The sequence below is a fragment of the Ixodes scapularis genome, unplaced genomic scaffold (genome assembly GCF_016920785.2).
Source record: "Ixodes scapularis isolate PalLabHiFi unplaced genomic scaffold, ASM1692078v2 PGA_scaffold1__304_contigs__length_218370807, whole genome shotgun sequence".
NCBI classification, from domain to species: Eukaryota; Metazoa; Arthropoda; class Arachnida; order Ixodida; family Ixodidae; genus Ixodes; species Ixodes scapularis.
In genome coordinates, this window is record NW_024609846.1 from 12,561,303 (window position 1) to 12,579,228 (window position 17,926).

At 51.3% G+C, this 17,926-nt stretch overlaps 2 protein-coding genes and 1 pseudogene across 2 annotated transcripts in view; 1 reads left to right on the forward strand and 2 right to left on the reverse strand.

Moving 5' to 3' along the window:
• LOC120838877 (testis-specific serine/threonine-protein kinase 1-like) overlaps nt 1-15,595 on the reverse strand; it is a 44,888-nt gene extending 29,293 nt beyond the window's left edge. Inside the window, exons 1-2 of the mRNA XM_040208996.2 lie at nt 15,361-15,595; nt 13,332-13,551 (exon numbers count right to left, since the gene is read on the reverse strand). Coding sequence (XP_040064930.1) covers nt 13,332-13,551; nt 15,361-15,476 — 336 coding nt within the window. The 5' untranslated portion in view covers nt 15,477-15,595. The remainder of the gene's footprint in view (nt 1-13,331; nt 13,552-15,360) is intronic.
• LOC121046353 lies at nt 3,260-3,912 on the forward strand (annotated as a pseudogene).
• LOC115308408 lies at nt 8,751-11,635 on the reverse strand. The gene is made up of 2 exons (XM_040208998.3): nt 11,402-11,635; nt 8,751-9,175 (listed from the first exon to the last, which is right to left on the reverse strand). Exons 1-2 carry the CDS (start codon nt 11,463-11,465, stop codon nt 8,784-8,786), a joined length of 456 nt encoding a protein of 151 aa, XP_040064932.3. The 5' UTR covers nt 11,466-11,635; the 3' UTR covers nt 8,751-8,783.
• Nucleotides 15,596-17,926: the final 2,331 nt, after the last annotated feature.

A 17,926-nucleotide genomic window follows, 5' to 3' on the forward strand; every position in this document is an offset into this window, starting at 1 on the left:
GGAAGTGTGTGTGCGTGCACGCGGACCGATTTTACGTGTACCAAAATGGCCGTCCGGTGGCCACACTCGCGGAGCGGGGAGGGTGGCGTGCATAGTTAGCGTTCGTGCGCTCGACTGGAAGTGTGTGTGCGTGCACGCGGACCGATTTTACGTGTACAAAGATGGCCGTCCGGTGGCCGCACTCGCGGAGCGGTGAAGGTGGTGTGCATAGTCAGCGTTCGTGCGCTCGACTGGAAGTGTGTGTGCGTGCACGCGGACCGATTTTACGTGTACCAAGATGGCCGTCCGGTGGCCGCACTCGCGGAGCGGTGAAGGTGGTGTGCATAGTCAGCGTTCGTGCGCTCGACTGGAAGTGTGTGTGCGTGCACGCGGACCGATTTTACGTGTACCAAAATGGCCGTCCGGTGGCCACACTCGCGGAGCGGGGAGGGTGGCGTGCATAGTTAGCGTTCGCGCGCTCGACTGGACGTGTGTGTGCGTGCACGCGGACCGATTTTACGTGTACAAAGATGGCCGTCCGGTGGCCGCACTCGCGGAGCGGTGAAGGTGGTGTGCATAGTCAGCGTTCGTGCGCTCGACTGGAAGTGTGTGTGCGTGCACGCGGACCGATTTTACGTGTACCAAGATGGCCGTCCGGTGGCCGCACTCGCGGAGCGGTGAAGGTGGTGTGCATAGTCAGCGTTCGTGCGCTCGACTGGAAGTGTGTGTGCGTGCACGCGGACCGATTTTACGTGTACCAAAATGGCCGTCCGGTGGCCACACTCGCGGAGCGGGGAGGGTGGCGTGCATAGTTAGCGTTCGTGCGCTCGACTGGAAGTGTGTGTGCGTGCACGCGGACCGATTTTACGTGTACCAAGATGGCCGTCCGGTGGCCGCACTCGCGGAGCGGGGAAGGTGGCTTGCATAGTTAGCGTTCGTGCGCTCGACTGGAAGTGTGTGCGCGTGCACGCGGACCGATTTTACGTGTACCAAAATGGCCGTCCGGTGGCCACACTCGCGGAGCGGGGAGGGTGGCGTGCATAGTTAGCGTTCGCGCGCTCGACTGGACGTGTGTGTGCGTGCACGCGGACCGATTTTACGTGTACAAAGATGGCCGTCCGGTGGCCGCACTCGCGGAGCGGTGAAGGTGGTGTGCATAGTCAGCGTTCGTGCGCTCGACTGGAAGTGTGTGTGCGTGCACGCGGACCGATTTTACGTGTACCAAGATGGCCGTCCGGTGGCCGCACTCGCGGAGCGGTGAAGGTGGTGTGCATAGTCAGCGTTCGTGCGCTCGACTGGAAGTGTGTGTGCGTGCACGCGGACCGATTTTACGTGTACCAAAATGGCCGTCCGGTGGCCACACTCGCGGAGCGGGGAGGGTGGCGTGCATAGTTAGCGTTCGCGCGCTCGACTGGACGTGTGTGTGCGTGCACGCGGACCGATTTTACGTGTACCAAGATGGCCGTCCGGTGGCCGCACTCGCGGAGCGGTGAAGGTGGTGTGCATAGTCAGCGTTCGTGCGCTCGACTGGAAGTGTGTGTGCGTGCACGCGGACCGATTTTACGTGTACCAAAATGGCCGTCCGGTGGCCACACTCGCGGAGCGGGGAGGGTGGCGTGCATAGTTAGCGTTCGTGCGCTCGACTGGAAGTGTGTGTGCGTGCACGCGGACCGATTTTACGTGTACCAAGATGGCCGTCCGGTGGCCGCACTCGCGGAGCGGGGAAGGTGGCTTGCATAGTTAGCGTTCGTGCGCTCGACTGGAAGTGTGTGCGCGTGCACGCGGACCGATTTTACGTGTACCAAGATGGCCGTCCGGTGGCCGCACTCGCGGAGCGGGGAAGGTGGCGTGCATAGTTAGCGTTCGTGCGCTCGATGGAAGTGTGAGTGCGTGCACGCGGACTGATTTTACGTGTACCAAGATGGCCGTCCGGTGGCCGCACTCGCGGAGCGGGGAAGGTGGCGTGTATAGTTAGCGTTCGTGCGCTCGACAGGAAGTGTGTGTGCGTGCACGCGGACCGATTTTACGTGTACCAAGATGGCCGTCCGGTGGCCGCACTCGCGGAGCGGGGAAGGTGGCGTGCATAGTTAGCGTTGGTGCGCTCGACTGGACGTGTGTGTGCGTGCACGCCAACGAGCTTGAGTAAACTTAGAGCGGTAAACCAGCGGTCAAAAATGGCACCCCCCCGGTTGCCGCCATCTTGCCTGTTTGCCACATTAGTGATCACGTGACATTAAGATGGCTGCGCCCAGAGGTGGGCCAGATCAGATTTTGTGGAAAGTGATTGCAATTACTGTAGAACATATATTCGACGAGTTTCTGCGGGGCCTTCGTTTCACCCTGGAGACTGACCATCAGCCGTTAGTCAAGCTTCTTGGAACCGCGGACCTTGACCTCATGCCACCCTGAATCCAGCGCCTTTCGTGTCCGTCTCCTCTAGTACCAGATTGATGTCAAGTATGTGCCTGGGAAACAGTTGGCTACCGCAGATGCACTCTCGCGGGACCCGGTCGACCAGCTGCCAACGACTCCAGCCATCGACAAGGTTGAGCTGTACGTCCCAGAAGCGCTCCGCGCTATCCCTTCCACGTTTGCGGTCCTCCTCGACGACTTCCGTGCCCACCAGGCTGCGGATTGGGAGTGCGCTCAGCTGAGGGCGTACAGCGAGCAAGGGTGGCCTCGGAAAGAAAGTCTGCCTGTCAGCACGGCTCAGTTTTGGGGCCATCGCGCTGAACTCAGTGTCGGCGACGACCTCCTCCTCTGCGGGGTACGTCTACTGGTGCCTGCTTCTCTGCGGAAACACGTCCTGTCCCTCATTCACGACGGACACCTGGGAGTGAATCGCTGCCGCGCCATCGCCAGAGAGTCTGTCTGGTGGCCGACCATGGGCAGCCAGATAAAGGCAATGGTGGTGAACTGTCCCAACTGCGCCATCACGCGGGTCCAGCGAGCAGAGCAACTCCTCCCTACTGTGACGCCTAGCCGCCCCTGGGAGAGAGTCCGTGTGGACATTTTTTATCACGAAGGTACAGACTACCTTCTCCTCGTTGATTACTACTCGAGGTACCCAGAAGTGCTGTCCCTCCGCACGACGACATCTACGGCGGTGATCTCCATTATCAAAAGTGTCTTCGCAAGATATGGTATCCCAGAGACCCTTGTCAGCGATAATGGACCTCAGTTTTCCTCAGCAGAGTTCCGTGCCTTCTCCCAGAGCTACGGCTTCTCCCACGTCACCAGCAGTCCCAGGTATCCCCAGTCCAACGGTGAAGTCGAGCGGATGGTGCGGACTGTCAAGGAACTTTTTAAGAAGTCTCCAGACTGGCCCTTGGCCCTCTTGTCCTACCGTAACGCACCGGGGTGACTGGGTACAGCCCCGCTCAGCTGCTCATAGGACGCAGCCTCCGGACCCGCCTCCCAGTCCCAACCGCCGTGTTGGTTCCAGGATCGCCTGTCGCGGCTGATTTCCACAGGCGCGACACTGCCCAACGACGTCGCCAGCGTCAGGATTTCGACCGCCGGCATGCTGCGCATGCTTTGCGTCCCCTGGGGGAGGGGGAAAGAGTGTGGATACGCGACGCAAATTGTGCTGGCACAGTCCTTAGCCCAGAACAGCGTCCACGCTCCTACGTGGTCCAGACGGATGCAGGTGCCCTCGTACGGAACCGAAGACATCTGGTACCGCAGCAGACACCATCAACGGGTGGTTGCGACCTCAGCAGCTCTGGTCCAGGGCCGCAGGAATCCCGAGGTCCACCACGGTCTCCACTTCGCCCAGAGCCTGCGGGCAGCAGTCCCACTCCCAGGGCAGCTAGTCCTCTACCAGTTGCATCACCAGAGGGGTCTCCTGCTGCTCCCTCAAGACTGCCTGCGGCGGGTGTGCGCACTAGGTCTGGACGCTGCGTTAGGCCACCGGTGCGGCTGAACTTGTAGCGCACCATATGGCTTAGGTCATTCATTACGTTCCTTCGGAGCTAAGTGTGGCTCTTGTTTGTTTTCCCTAAAGGGGGGATGTAGAGGGCGTGTAGGCGCAGTGAGCTACGGGGCGCCCTCTAGGGTGTACGTAAAAAGGGCGTGCATGAATAAACAGGGCCTTTTCCGTCCGAGCACTCGGAGCGTCAGCTGTGTCACTCTTTCCTCCGCGGCCCTCGGCTCTGGCCGTCACTTCGGCCGCCTCGGCTCAAACCCGTCCACTACAGTAAGTAAGCTGAAGTCTCACAATGAGGTATGCCAACTTTAAGACTGGGATTGATGCGGGGACAAGTGAAAGAGGGGCTAAGGAATTGTTTGGCTTTCAGAGAAGCGTTGGAATGATAATGGATTACTCATTTCCAGTTTTAATTTTTGTTGCGCTTGCCATCTGGTGGTAATATAACAACACTCGCCTTTTTTACCGGAAATCACGTGACTCGTTGCGTTTCCGGTCTTCTGTCGGGAGGTGAAGCTCCTGCCACCTTTTTCTACTTTAGGGAGCCAGTGCTGGAGAGGAGGTCGCCTCGGTCTCCAGCGTTCGCTCTGCCAAAGGTGAGAGGGGTGGGAGGAGCTTCCACTTCGTTCTTAACCTGTCACCGACTATAGTTAGAGGTAGTGAAATACACGTGTTCTTCCAATGGTTCTACTTTGGGGCTAGTAATAGGCACTAGCTTCTTGATCTAGTGACCGTTACTAGCTTGATCGTTACTATCTACGGTTACTACGTACCTAGAAATATATGTAACAAGCGGTTACTAGCTTTTACCTAGTAAATACTACGAGCTTCTTTTTTAAGAGTGTAGTTTTTGATAGTTCGTTTCAGCTCAAGTGCAGACGTAGCCGACGCTATGGGCTAATGGGATTAATCAAGCAGCCTCAAAAGCGCAAGTCACTGGGCCTTTTCTGTTTACGACTTGTTTAGCAAGGATATATAATACGTACAGAAACGCGACGAACACTATGACGGTGCACTTTTGACGCTCTCTGATTGGTCCCATCAGCTCGTATATAGCGTCTGCTGCGTTTGGAAGGCGAAACGAGGTATAGGCGATATTGTCCCGTACATGACGGAGTTGGCAACGCGTACGGCTGTCACGTAGAGGAATGGGGTTCAAATCCCATTCGGCCCGGATCCTTATTTGAATAAGTCTGTGCTCTCCTAAGAAATTCCAGCGCATTCTCGACTGCCATCCAGTGTTCTTGTTCAGAACATTCCTGAACGTGACCCGTCTGTGAAAGTATCGATAACGCGCTGCTTCGGGTCAGTCACCCTTCCGTCGCCGACACAATATGCGTGGCACCTTTCCCTTTATGGTTTTAGGCACAATTTGCCTCATTAAACGGTTATTTTTCGTTCTAAATTCAACGGCTCTTTTTATTGGTGAAAACATTGCACCAGGCGGCAAGTGGATAGAAATCATCGCGTAGAAGTTATGTGCCTCAAATACATCAGCTGACGATCCATCCTTAGATACGTCCTGTACGGAATCAGTCAGTGACAATAGAGAGTTTTAGTAGATCGTTTCTCACTCCGATAACGATACCCGATACTGCGCCGGAGCCATCACGCATGCGCTAGAGTATCGGGTGTTTCGGGCGCAGGTATCGGGAATATCGGGAAATATCGCGCGCACTCTCGTGCATCGCGAGAGTTGACGAGATCCGGCAAAAGCTGAACGATCATGGCCGCTTCACTCGAGCCTCTTTCTGCCCAAGCGGGTCAAAAACGATTCACGATCATCGAGGATATCCTCCTTTTAAGGGAAGTGCTTGCGGTGAATCCGTTTGTGAATTCTTCACGGTGGGATACAGTGGCCGCGAACCTAAATGAAGCACTGGGGAGGAACTTCAGTGTTCGCGGAGTGAGAGACCGCTGCGACCTGCTGCTCGGTCTGTTCAAGCGAGACGACCGCACAAACTTGAGAAAGTAAGTCGTTTTTGAGTCCCGTTTGAAAGTTCAGAAGCGTTTTAGCTGGGGTGCCTTCATGTGCGCTTTGCTTGGCGTGATGACATCTGGTCATTTTGTTTCGAACGCTTATTTTTATTTTTTTTTTTTGTTCTGAAGCGCGTGAAAGTGCATGTCCCTGCACGCGCTCGTGGTGCTGACTGTGCTACGGCGACATTTTGTTTCCTGCGATTTCTTTGTATTTTTCCTGTGAGCGCGTGCTGTCGGCATCGGGTACTACCAACGATGGCATCACCCTAAACAGAAGGACATTGAGGCACTTAGTTTTAGCATACTGTCATACCCTGTCCAACAGCTAGCGCAACTGCGAGCTAGCGCGAGCTTGTTGTTTGGAAACGCACATGCCTGTGCCGCTAGACATTTCGCGTAGGAAAGCGCGTTTTCAAACTACCGAGTTCGCGTTGCAGCTTTCCCGACACGGAGATGTACTCATGTTCGTTGACTGAAATAACAGATCTACGCTTGAGGAAGACAGGCGCACTTGTTGATACCGCTCTCCCCCTGAAACCCTTAGATCCGGAACGGAAGAGCAGTACACCGAAAAAAAGCAGCTGCTGCAGGATGTTGCTGACCTGGCCTGTGAATTTTGTTACAAGGTTAAGCCAGTGCTCAGGAAGGCGACAGCCACCGAGGAAGGTGCCACCACCACCTCCACCGCTGCGCTGGAACCGCGGGAACGTGCCACAGCCACCACAACCAGGCCGGCGACAAATCGGGCTGCTCGCGATGCTGCCACTACAGCGCGAGTTGTTGCGGCTGCAGCCGAGTACAGACCGGTCAATCATAATGCAGTGGCAGGGCAGTCTAGTAAGTATGACACGTGCGTCATGAACCCCACCTGGTTAGGAAAGTCAGGTCGTCATGACCGCTCCATCAATCGCGTTTGTCTACGACTGATATTAGGCTACTCGCGAGTTCCCATCGAATAGCCTACTGAGGACGACTTACATGGTCTGCTGCTCTCAAGTAAAAGTGTAATTTACTTGGGTACATCTGTAGTTCCCAGAGCACAGCTTTGAGTAAACTGCCGAGTTCTGATTAGGTATGTTCTAAACATACATTAATGTATGTTCTAAACATACATTAATGTTTCAGGCATTCAGAAAATGCAGAATGCTAAGCCGGCATGAACAGCTTCTTCTATTCATGGAACATTTTCCCTCACGCGCCGCACATCGGAGTGTCGTGATGTGTCGAGGAAACGATAAGAGGCACTACATATTTTGGAATGGTCTTTTGAAGATCTGACTCCATCATACCTGCGTTGTATTTTTCATACATTTTCAATGCCCAGCTCCACAGCGTGTGTCATGATACACCACAAATATTTATGGAATACTCTATTTACAGGTTCTGAGAACTGCCAGTCTATCTTTGCTGACATAATGAACGGCGTGGAGGACGCCGACGCCTGGCAACCAGGCAACACAGACCAAGTTGTGGAGCTGGCCCCAGCCCCTGTGCCGCCGGTTCCGACCCCTGTGCCGTTGGTCCAACCCCCCTTGCCACCAGTCCAGGCTCGTGTGCCGGTTACTTCTGTCGCACGACCTAGGACTTGGGGCGGACAGGGTAAGCACTGCCATCTTTCAGTAGATGCTTCAAGCATACGTTAAACTTTTGAAAGAGGATACACATAACCCCATTTGTAGAAATTCTCCAAATCTGCTCCAGAAGTCTTGGGCTGTGATTTACATTTGTTATTTTTTGCTTACTAGACAGACATATCTCAGTCACTGTTTGAACACACATGAATTACCCAGTATTTCTTGTGCAGTACCTTCATTGAATTGCCAGGTCCAATAAAATAAACATTCAATCAATTGTCAACCTACACACTAAGAAAAATTTTAAAAAAGTTGTTTATTTGATGCTGTGTGCATTGTTTCCTTTGTTGTATTTTTCCAGCAACCAGGCAGAAGCGGTACAGGGAGCACCTTGCATCGCTGGAGAAGAGAGCAGAAGAGGACCGCAGCATAAAAAAACTAGAGATCGCTCTTGAGGAAAGGCGTCTCGCCATGGAGGAGCGCCAGATGGAGAGGCGCCTGGCCATTGAAGAGCGCCAGGTGACCTTAAGCGAAAATCGCTTAGCGTTTGAAAGAGAAAAATTTTATGTGCTACAGGAGGCTGGAGCAGAGGAGAGGAGGCTTCGTCTCCAACTGCAAGAACATTACCTTAAAGTAGTGAATGGTCAAATTAACAAGTAAAGTTAAGTGTGAACAAGTGGTATGACATCATAATACATAATGCAATAAATCTTTCATTTCATTAAACAATGTAGTTGAAAAAAAACGGCAGGGGTAGGCCCGTTCGATTTACTATACAAAGAAATATTTTGAGTGTAATATTGAACAGACAGCAAATGCTATGTTGGCAATGACTGGCAAAGCAATAACATAAGACACTTGAAAATCACCACGCTGATAAAATTTATGTCAAGCTGAAGGCGCTTGACGAATAACAGAAATAGCATATACTTAACATATAAACCTGTATCGTTCACAAAACTAAAACAATATAGGAACACGGTTGCTGCTTTGAAAAGAACACAAGAGGCAGATAAAAGAAATGCAGCAGGTAAGCAACCAGACAATTGCACAAAAGTCATCCCGTGGAATAAATAGTCATAAAAAATGCTATGGTCTGTTGCAACTAAGAAGGTAGGGCGAGAAAAAGAAAGACAAAGGAGGAGGAAGCAGATGAAACGCTAGAGGAGGAGGTTTCCCCCACTCCTCTCCAGGGTTCCGTCTACTTCCTCCTCCCTGGCCTCCCTTTCCCTCGCCCTACCCTCTCGTGTTGCAACATGCAACAGACTATAGGCACTCGTACGAAAAAAAGATTGCACAAAAAGAATTCAAATTATACGAAGTCAATAACGAGGTGAAAGATATTCATCCAGCGTCGGCGGAGACAGCTGAAAGTACGTGGAGGTTTGGCTGCCATACAGGCACGTGTGGCAGTTTGTTAACAGTGTTGCAGCCTGATACATATCGCTCACGCGCTGCAGCCTGTGCTTCTGATTTTTTTTGAAATCTACAAAAGCGAAGAGAGTTGACACTTTCCCAAAGCCCCATTCTACTGCTTGCCTCACGCTGCTCATTTTTTTGTTAAAGTTCTGCTCTGCGGCAGTCAAGCTAGCACCCATGAATGGTTTCTGCAACAAAGGCCGCAAAGGATAGGCAGGGTCACCGTAGATCGTGTATACGCTGCCCTGCACGAGGTCCTCAAGCCTTTCATAAAGGCCGCTCAGCCGCAGGATACCTGAAAAAGGAGTCAGACGAGACACAACGATAAAACACTGAGTAGCATATAGTGACAATCACCACCTGCACGTCGATAAGCCACAAAGATCTACACGCCCTTTCCTCACTGCATAGAGCAAAACATTGATTTGTGTGACCTTGTTTGGCTTTGCCAATTTAGAGGTCAGAGGGTACTGTTGCCACTGCCACAGCCACCTTGTTTAATGTTCCAGTTTGAAAACATCCAAATTTGTTGGCATTTCAAACGCGAAGGGATTTACATCAGAGCTGTGGACGCATCAGCCGCCTCGGTCGAGGCAAAGCGTCGGCCTACGGATCCTCAGGTGGCGGGTTCGAATCCCCGCCGAGGTGCCAGCACTCTGATGGAACAGTCAAATTTGGGGGTTTTACGTGCCAAACCAACGACGGGTATCTGGCACGCCCCAGCGGAGGACTAAGGATTTATTTGGACCACCTGGGGATCTTTTGACGTGCAACCGAAAGCTCGGTTACACGGCGCCTCCTCTGCAATAAGCCTCCGTCAGATTGCGGGCACCTCGGCCGGGATTCGAACCCGCGACATGGGGATCCGTAGGACAGCGCTCTCGCCTCGGAGCCACCGAGGCGGCTAGCACTCTGATAGAGGCTTATTACAGAGAAGGTGCCGTCGTAACCGAGCTTTTTGTTGCACATCAAGATACCCAGGAGGTATAAATTAATCCTCCACTGGTGCGTGCCAGTCGCCCGTCGTTACTTTGGCACATAAAGCCCTCAACTTTTACTTCTGCGGACAAATCATTCCCACCACGGCAGTTAGGCACAGTCTTAGGTTACCAGCTTGACATCGTTTTAGCTTGCTGCCCTTGTTCGGCCAGTGTCTTGCACTGCGTCAGCGACTGTGACTGCTGCCATCATGTGTTCAATAACTGGGCTAATGGTTACCGAAGCATTGGTTTACTGGAATGCCCGATGATCTTGTGAGCTGCCAAGCTGGCAGCTCGCATGCAGGCTCTCGTCTGCACGATCGAACACGCTGGAAAACTATCCGCAACTCTGGCAAGCAGCCTAATGAAACAAGTAACCACGCAAGGGTAAGTGCTGCATTCAGTGGCAATAGGTCTACTGCAGTAGTCATAACTGACATGTTAGGATAGGAGTAAAGGACTGCCATTCCTGATCCATTCTCAGCTTTGTCTTCTTTTATTCCACAGTCCCAAGCTTATACAACAACGCCCTTTAACAAAAAAGCAATGGGACAAGTGTTTGCCTCCCTTCGTACTGTCACATTATTTTTCCACCCCAGTTTAAGAGTTTAACTCCCTGTCCGAAGGACACCAGCTTGACTTTCAGCATTTAAGCATGAAATAGTATTTCTTCTGTACTATCGCGGCCAAGATGAGCTGAAAAGCCAGGATGTGAGGCAGGCAGTACTTTCCAAGCCGCCTGCCGCACTGTTCTGCAAACTGTGATGCACGATGAGGCCAAGACATACCCCTTTCTGCGCTCGTTGTGCCACCCTGAACTTCTGTGTTCTCTGCCTATGAAACAGCAGTTCTGTTCAAATGGATGCCTCGATGGTCGGGTCATCTTGAAGCTCCCACTCCAATTGGAAGGAATAGGCTTTTTGCAAAAATCCCTCATTGCCTGCCCCCCTGACACTGAAGAGAGCAAGAAGTATAGCACAGTTGCTCGCCTTACTTTGCTGTCGCCTCCCCGGTGCTGTGGACAGCAGCATCGTGCTTTGAAAAAGGTCTATTCACCGATGCAGCTCTGGCAAGCTGGCGGTCCCTGTCCCTTGAAACACGAAAACGCCCTTTACGTGGTGTACCCTGAGGTCGAACCACATTCCTGTAGGTGCGATCTATGTGTTTCGGGCACTAAATCGTTTACCAATTATTGTGTTATCATAAGCACAGTCTTTCGACAAGATCTGCAATAAAGATTTATTCTGCATCGTGCGTGGGTTTTGAGGTTTGGCGAAAGGAAGAAATGTCGCAACCATTTGCTCAATAGCAGACGACACGGAAATATAGAGGTGAGCCGCCAGTGTAGAAGGAACTCTGTGTTGGCCACGGCGCCCATCACAGTTTGCAGAACAATTCCACAGGCTGCCTTGATAGCAGCACGGGTCTTGCCTGTGGCGTTTCAACTTATTTTGGCTGTGATAGAGGCTGTTCCTCTATTTATGAGCGCTTCTTCCAAGAACCTGTAGGTTACGATTTCCGAGTTTTTGCTATTGACTTACCGGCGTCGTGTCGGTGTCCCGGGTAAGGGCCATTCATCTCCACGATGATGCCGTTGGCACACATGACGCCCTGGTACTTGATGGCGTGCACACGCTTGTGGCCAGAGAAATAAAGCCGCTGGTCCTCCGTGGGTCGGCAGATGGGGCGGGCCGTTCCATCAACGAAACCCCAGCAATTCTGAAGAGGTGCCCCCTTCGCGCGGACCGCCTGCAAAAGCAAAATCAACAACGCACTTGCATTTTTTTTTCTTTTTTGTGTTTTTAATTTAACTTTACAATATGCTTACCTCGGAGAACTCGTCCAAGCTCGCACGGTTCAACCACGTGTGAGCTGACAGATCCGCGGTCAGCTGCCCGAACGTGGACGTCAAATGGTTTAGCACCACGGTCGTCGCACTCGAAAGTGTCGAAGAGTGGCGGCCAAACATGCCTTCCAGGTCGCAGAGGTGGTTGGGGTAGGAGAGTCTCCGCAGAAGAATACACACAGCTTCCTGCCCGGGGATCGCGACGTTCTGGGCCGTCCTAATTGTATGAGGGACTCGCAGCGCGCTACACAGCTCCATTAAGTCCATCTGCTCAAAACGAAACTGATGGCGGAAAGCTTCACTATCTATGTTCAGCACATCCAAGTAGCCTCGCCCGGACCTAAACCTCCGCGGAACGGGGTACTCCATATCCAGAAAGGAGAGTTCTTCAATTTCGTCCCACCTCAAAACAGCTAAGGCCAAGGGATCCTCGAAAACACACGTCGCCATGGCTCAGGTTGGTCACCCGCTCGACTCGCTCACGCCCGTGCCACCCGTGCTTTCTATGGCTTCCCGTGACAAGCCACGGGGGGAGGGTTAAATTGGCATGTCTTTAGTTGGCTAGATGTAGCTTGCTGCTGCATTTCTCTAATTTCTGCAACTTATAAAACTTAATTGATGTTTTTTTTAATTCTATTAAATGTAAGAACTGTTAATTTTCCTTCAGTGAAACATCTTTCTTTTATTTCGTTATTTTTCGTTTTGGAAATTGCAAATCGTTTCCACTAGGGAGTGCCCCAGCGCCTTAAGTGACCGTATCGGATGTATCGTCTTCAAAACGGTCTACTAAACGCTCATTCCTGTTCTGTGTATCGGTATCGTATGGTTATCGTATCGTTATAGGGTATCGTTATAGGAACGATCTACTAAAACTCTCTAATAGCGCACGTTTCATGCCCTATGCGGAGCGCAAGTTCCTCTGCTTCTTGCACAGAGGTTGCGATGACGTCAGAATGACAAGCTCTTATTGGCTAATCCAAAAAAAGATAGTGGGTAGACATCAAGGCATCTAGCATTGAGGCCTACGCACTATCCTTCCAATCAAAGCCAATCAGAACTCGGCGTCGTTCTGACGTCACCGCTATTCCTGCGCTGGAAGCAGACGACTTATTTCCCGCATAGCCAGCTGGAAGAAACATCAAAGCCCAAGCGTTTGGGGCTCCGGGCCGGGCCGCGCCGTGCCGTTCTGTACCAGAGGCGACGTATGCACGCACGCCCTGGAGAGAGAGATCGTTTCCAAACGCTCTGAGGACGCCACCACGCTTCGCCTCGCCAAACCTCGCCGACCGCGACCAGACAAACCGGACCCGGGACCGAACGGCTCCGGCGCAGCCAGGTCGCATTCATTCAAACGCGGCTAATATCTCATCTTTATTTTTTTTTTTTTTTTTTACCTTTGAAGTTGCTGTTTTTTTTACACTCGGCACACACTCTGCTTTGCGGGAATCTGCACACGGTGTAAAAGTTAAAGGTGAAAACGCCGCTTGGGGACCGATAAGTGAACTAGAAGCGCCTGTCGCAAATTTCTGGCCATGAAAATATCACGAAGTGCGAGCAGACGAAGTTGCACGCCGTATAGTCTGGAGTCCGTGTAGGGCTCCAGACTGCAGGGTGGCAGGGCTCACTCGAATGTGGTCCAGAAGGTCCCCGTGTTCTGCGAGTTCCATGATAATGAAGACCTTCTCCCGGACCTGGAGGATACGGTACACCTTGACGATGTTCGGGTGCTCGATCCGGGGCAGGATGTCCAGCTCGCGGGGCAGGAACCGGTTCACGAAGTCCGACGACGTCTGGTTCTTGGCGATGATTTTGACCGCGTACCGTTCCTGCGCCTTGCAGATCTCCCTGCGCCCAGGTTCAGCTGATTGAGGCTCCAGCTTTACTACGACCATACTTTACTATGGGAGACGATCACAGTCGTTGACGGCTTAAAAAACACAGGGCGTCGGGGCTAATTATGTTCGTGATTTGTTCTTTGGCGTTCTTATCGGCAAATGCAAGAATATCATTGGCTGCGGGACATACAGAAGATGCTCGTGGCTCGTTACGCCATGCGATTCTTAAGTTGTCAGTGACCATAGACGTTTGCAAGTACGGCCTCTGGGAGCCGTCATCTTGCTGCTGGTATGGGCAGATCGTCTGATAGTCAAGCATTGCTGAGGCGTACCCACGGCCTCAGCAATGCTTAACTATCAGACGATCTACCGATACCAGCAGCAAGATGACGGCGCCCAGAGGCCGCACTTGCAAATGTATGTAGTCAGTGAAGTGACATGCTAGTTTCTGTGTTGATCTTGTTCAAATGTTGACGCGCCGAGACTCGAAGTGAAAGAACATGCTTCCCAAATTAGTCGAACTACAAGACAACAGGTGTCCCTATCAAAGTTTGCATTTGACTGGTTGTGGTGGAGCACCATAGTCCGTTGCAACTCTAGAGGGTAGGGCGAGGGAAAGGAAGGCCGGGGAAGAGGAAGCAGACGGAACGCTGGTGAAGAGAGGGGGAACCCTCCTCCTTTCGTTAGCGCTTCGTCTGCTTCCTTCTCCCCGGCCTTCCTTTCCCTCCCCCTACCTTCTTGAGTTGCAACGGACTATAACATCCATAAAACCCTGGCTTCACGGCGGCCATCCTAAATAAGCTAAATGTGTAAGGAATTCGCTTTAATTTGTTTAAGGTTGCTCGCTGGCTTTCCCCTGAGCGTTGTAGTCGGGAAAAGTTTGATAAATAAGATAGGGAACAAAGTGAGGTTGAAAGAGCTTACAGATTTTATTACGTTTTATCAGATATTTATTTTTGTTCTGCTGCCTTTCGAGAATTGTCGATACCGCTGCTTGAAGACTTTTTTTGTTTTATGTTAGACTTTTAAAAGAAAACAAAACCTTCATAAAAACTTTAAAAAAGTTAAAACATGTTTTAAAACATGCAAAATAGAAGTGTGTTTTACGAACTAAATTATTTTCGCGTGTCTATCAACAATCGCGCTTTCGCGGTACAAATGCATCGGGGTTAATGGTCAACGCAATACATAGCTCGCATATGGGACGTCATTCGCGGCCATGCCAGTATTTTGTGTACCGCGAGCGTTCGGTTCGCCCTGTTAGTGTCACGCCTAAGAAATTGTAGTTCCAAGGAATCAGTAAGTAGAAATAACCGTCAGTACCCAGCAATGACGACACTTGCAAGCTATGTATGCTGCGACAAACAAATTCACGTTAAGTAATTGTGAAGCGCTGAAGGTAAATTATCCAACAAAATGTGTGACCTGCTTTTGTAGAGGCCGATTTTGCATGCACTGTTCAAATAACTAAGCATCAGTCGCAGTCAGTCAAGGACACCATGTGATAAATAAGCTTAGCGGGCATTTGCCCGCTATGCCATTTCAGTTGCGAACCAATTCAAAGGCAATTTTCGGCACCTGATTTCTTTATCCGCCGTAAAATGCCGTCGATAAATAAAAATAAGGGGCCTCAAGTAAATATATTGAGTGGAGAAGTCTAAAGAGAGAAGCAAAAAATAAGATTGGTTCTATTTTCCCCGAAAAATAAATCAGAAGAAATGACAAATGCACTTTACAGAGCCATCCAGGTTCTAGCGCGCTCGCGACTAGGTCTACGGCGGCTGCAGCGGGCGCCATATTCCAGGCGGGCAAGACCCACCTGACTTTGCAGTAGGAGCCTTCGCCAATGGTTCTGCCCACAGTGTAGCCCTCACGGATGAGGCACTGGGCCGACGACACGCTTCGCGTGGGTAGGTCCCTGGCTGCAGTGCTCATGGTTCAAGACTTTTGCTGCGACCGCAGATGAGAGGGACAAGAGGCCACGCAGACACCGACCATCCGAAAGCCCACCACGTTGTGTTCGAAGAACCTGCTGGCGGCTGCAGACACTCATGCCGGCCCATTGTTGAACGGGCGCGCAGCCCGAGCCACGGGCTCATGGCCCCTGCATGCGCTCTTCTTTGGGCCCCCCATGCCAGTCATGTGGCCGCTATGGGCCCGTACGCTCCCACTGTGCCAGCACTGCCACCTTGCAACCGAATGCATCTAGTCGTTTCCGTAGCTCATCGGCGGGTCTTCCATTTTGGGCTTCATCGGTCAAAGCAGACATGCATGCCTACCAAGACGGTCACCAAAACTGGAAATGGCGATCGTCGTTATGTGCATGGGCTGTCTCGAGCGACGTCATATTTCTGACGAAAATAAACCCTGGAGAAGGGGAACAAGGTTCCCCTACTCCAGGGTTTATTTTCGTCATTCTTGTCCAGCTCGCTTGCACCTTTGCATTTAATTGCATTGTGGTCATATTTCTATTTGTTTAAAATTGCAACCCGGGTACTATACCCCATTCCAATGTTTACAAATTCACAGTCCAGCGTGCGATCTGTACGCACACGTTCGTCGCTTTGGAAAGCGAGCAAAACACGCGCCATACGCGCGAAGGCTGAAAATGACACCAGCCGGAAGCCACTTCCGGGAATAGGCTATACATAGCCTACATGTGACGTCATTCACGGTCATGTCGGTATTTTATACGCCACGACCGTGCGGTTCGCCGAGTTAGTTTCACACCGCAGAAGTTGTAGTTCGAAGAAGTAAGTAGAAATTATCGCCAGTACCCAGCAATGGCGACGCTTGCAAGCTATGTATAGGAAGCAGACCGAGCATATCGACGTTATTCCAGCACAACCTTATGAAAACAAGACCCTCTAAAATTTTGGAAAGAGATAGCTCAAGACCCTTTAGCATGGCGAAACACTCTTAGAAATAAGGGGTGTATAGGGGTATAGTCCTCGTGCCATATGTAACTCCCCAAAACTACATTTCGTTGTTCTGTCCACTGACGTCGAGCTGGCGATACCAACTTTTACGATAGGCTTGATAGTTGTAGGATATAACGTACTAAATAGCTAATGTACGTATCAAAGACTACAAAACAGAAACACTGAGACTTTGCAACAGGGTCAAGCAAGCTTGATTGTCTTACTGTAGCCTTTAATTTGAACATTAGATATTTTAATAAGTTGCATCGATCGACTATCAAGACGCTCTTGAAATTTGGTATCGTCGTTTCGACGTCTATAGACGGAACGTTGAATTGTTGCTTCGGGGTGTTACATGTGGGAAAAAGGTGTACACATTCCTTTCCCCTATACATCCCATATTTCTTAGAGTGAACAATGGCAGTGATACGATGTCCTCCACCTGACAGACGGCTCAAATGGCACAAGGGGATGATGCTTCAGCTCGAGGCCACTAAGCATCTTTATAGATGAAACCACAGGCACACAGAGGCGGATCCAGAACTTTGTTTGGGGGGGGGGATATGGGGGAGGGGGGACGTCCGGAAAATCTAAAGTAGCATAAACAGGACTCCGGTTGCGCCTTTTGTTTTAGCCGCCGCAGAACCACACTGCGCCGACGACCCCTAGATGTTCGCCGCCGCGGACTTCAGTCTCGGTTGAAGCGACGGAGTGCTTCTCCAAGTTCAGAGTACAAGTGTGCCTGCTAGGGTGCGACCTACCTTATTTTGAACCCCCGTCCTTGAGTACCGAGTCTTCTACCTCCTGGCAAGCCGGGAGTCGGTTTTATTTCGAGGGTGGGGGGTCCACTCATGTCAAATTGCCCGTCGACTTTGTTTGGGGGGGGGGGAGAGGGGGGGGGCGGCCGCCCCCATCGCCCCCCCCCCCCCTCTCCTGGTTCCGCCCCTGCAGGAACACAAGGTTCGGGATGAACGTCAGAAGACCTTTTTTCAACACAAAACCATTAAGAACGTATATAAACGAAACAACAGCAATGAGAATATGTTCTCCAGTGGAAAAGTGGCACAAAGGGGGCCTTTCTTCTGCTCAAGACCACTAAGTAGACCGCTAGAAAGCTGGAGGTCAGTACACGTAGATGGAATAGCAAATAAGATTAGTTTATCTCTTAGGCAGACGGTGACAGTGGCAAAAATTGGCTTTTCTTGAACTTCTTGTACGTGACGCGCAGATCTCTTATGTTGCCAGAGTGATTGCTCCTTCTCTAGAGCTGCCGTTGACACGTGTTTTTCTGTTCAATGCACCTTCTGCCAAATTACCCGGGTACAAAGAGAGTGCTGGGAACTTTAGCACACGTGCTTGACGCGCTCACCTTTATTTCTATGAAACATTCGAAGTAAACAACTAACTAATAAGGCGTCGACCGACGCACAAACAAAATACCATTTGTTTCCATTTCTTTTTTTT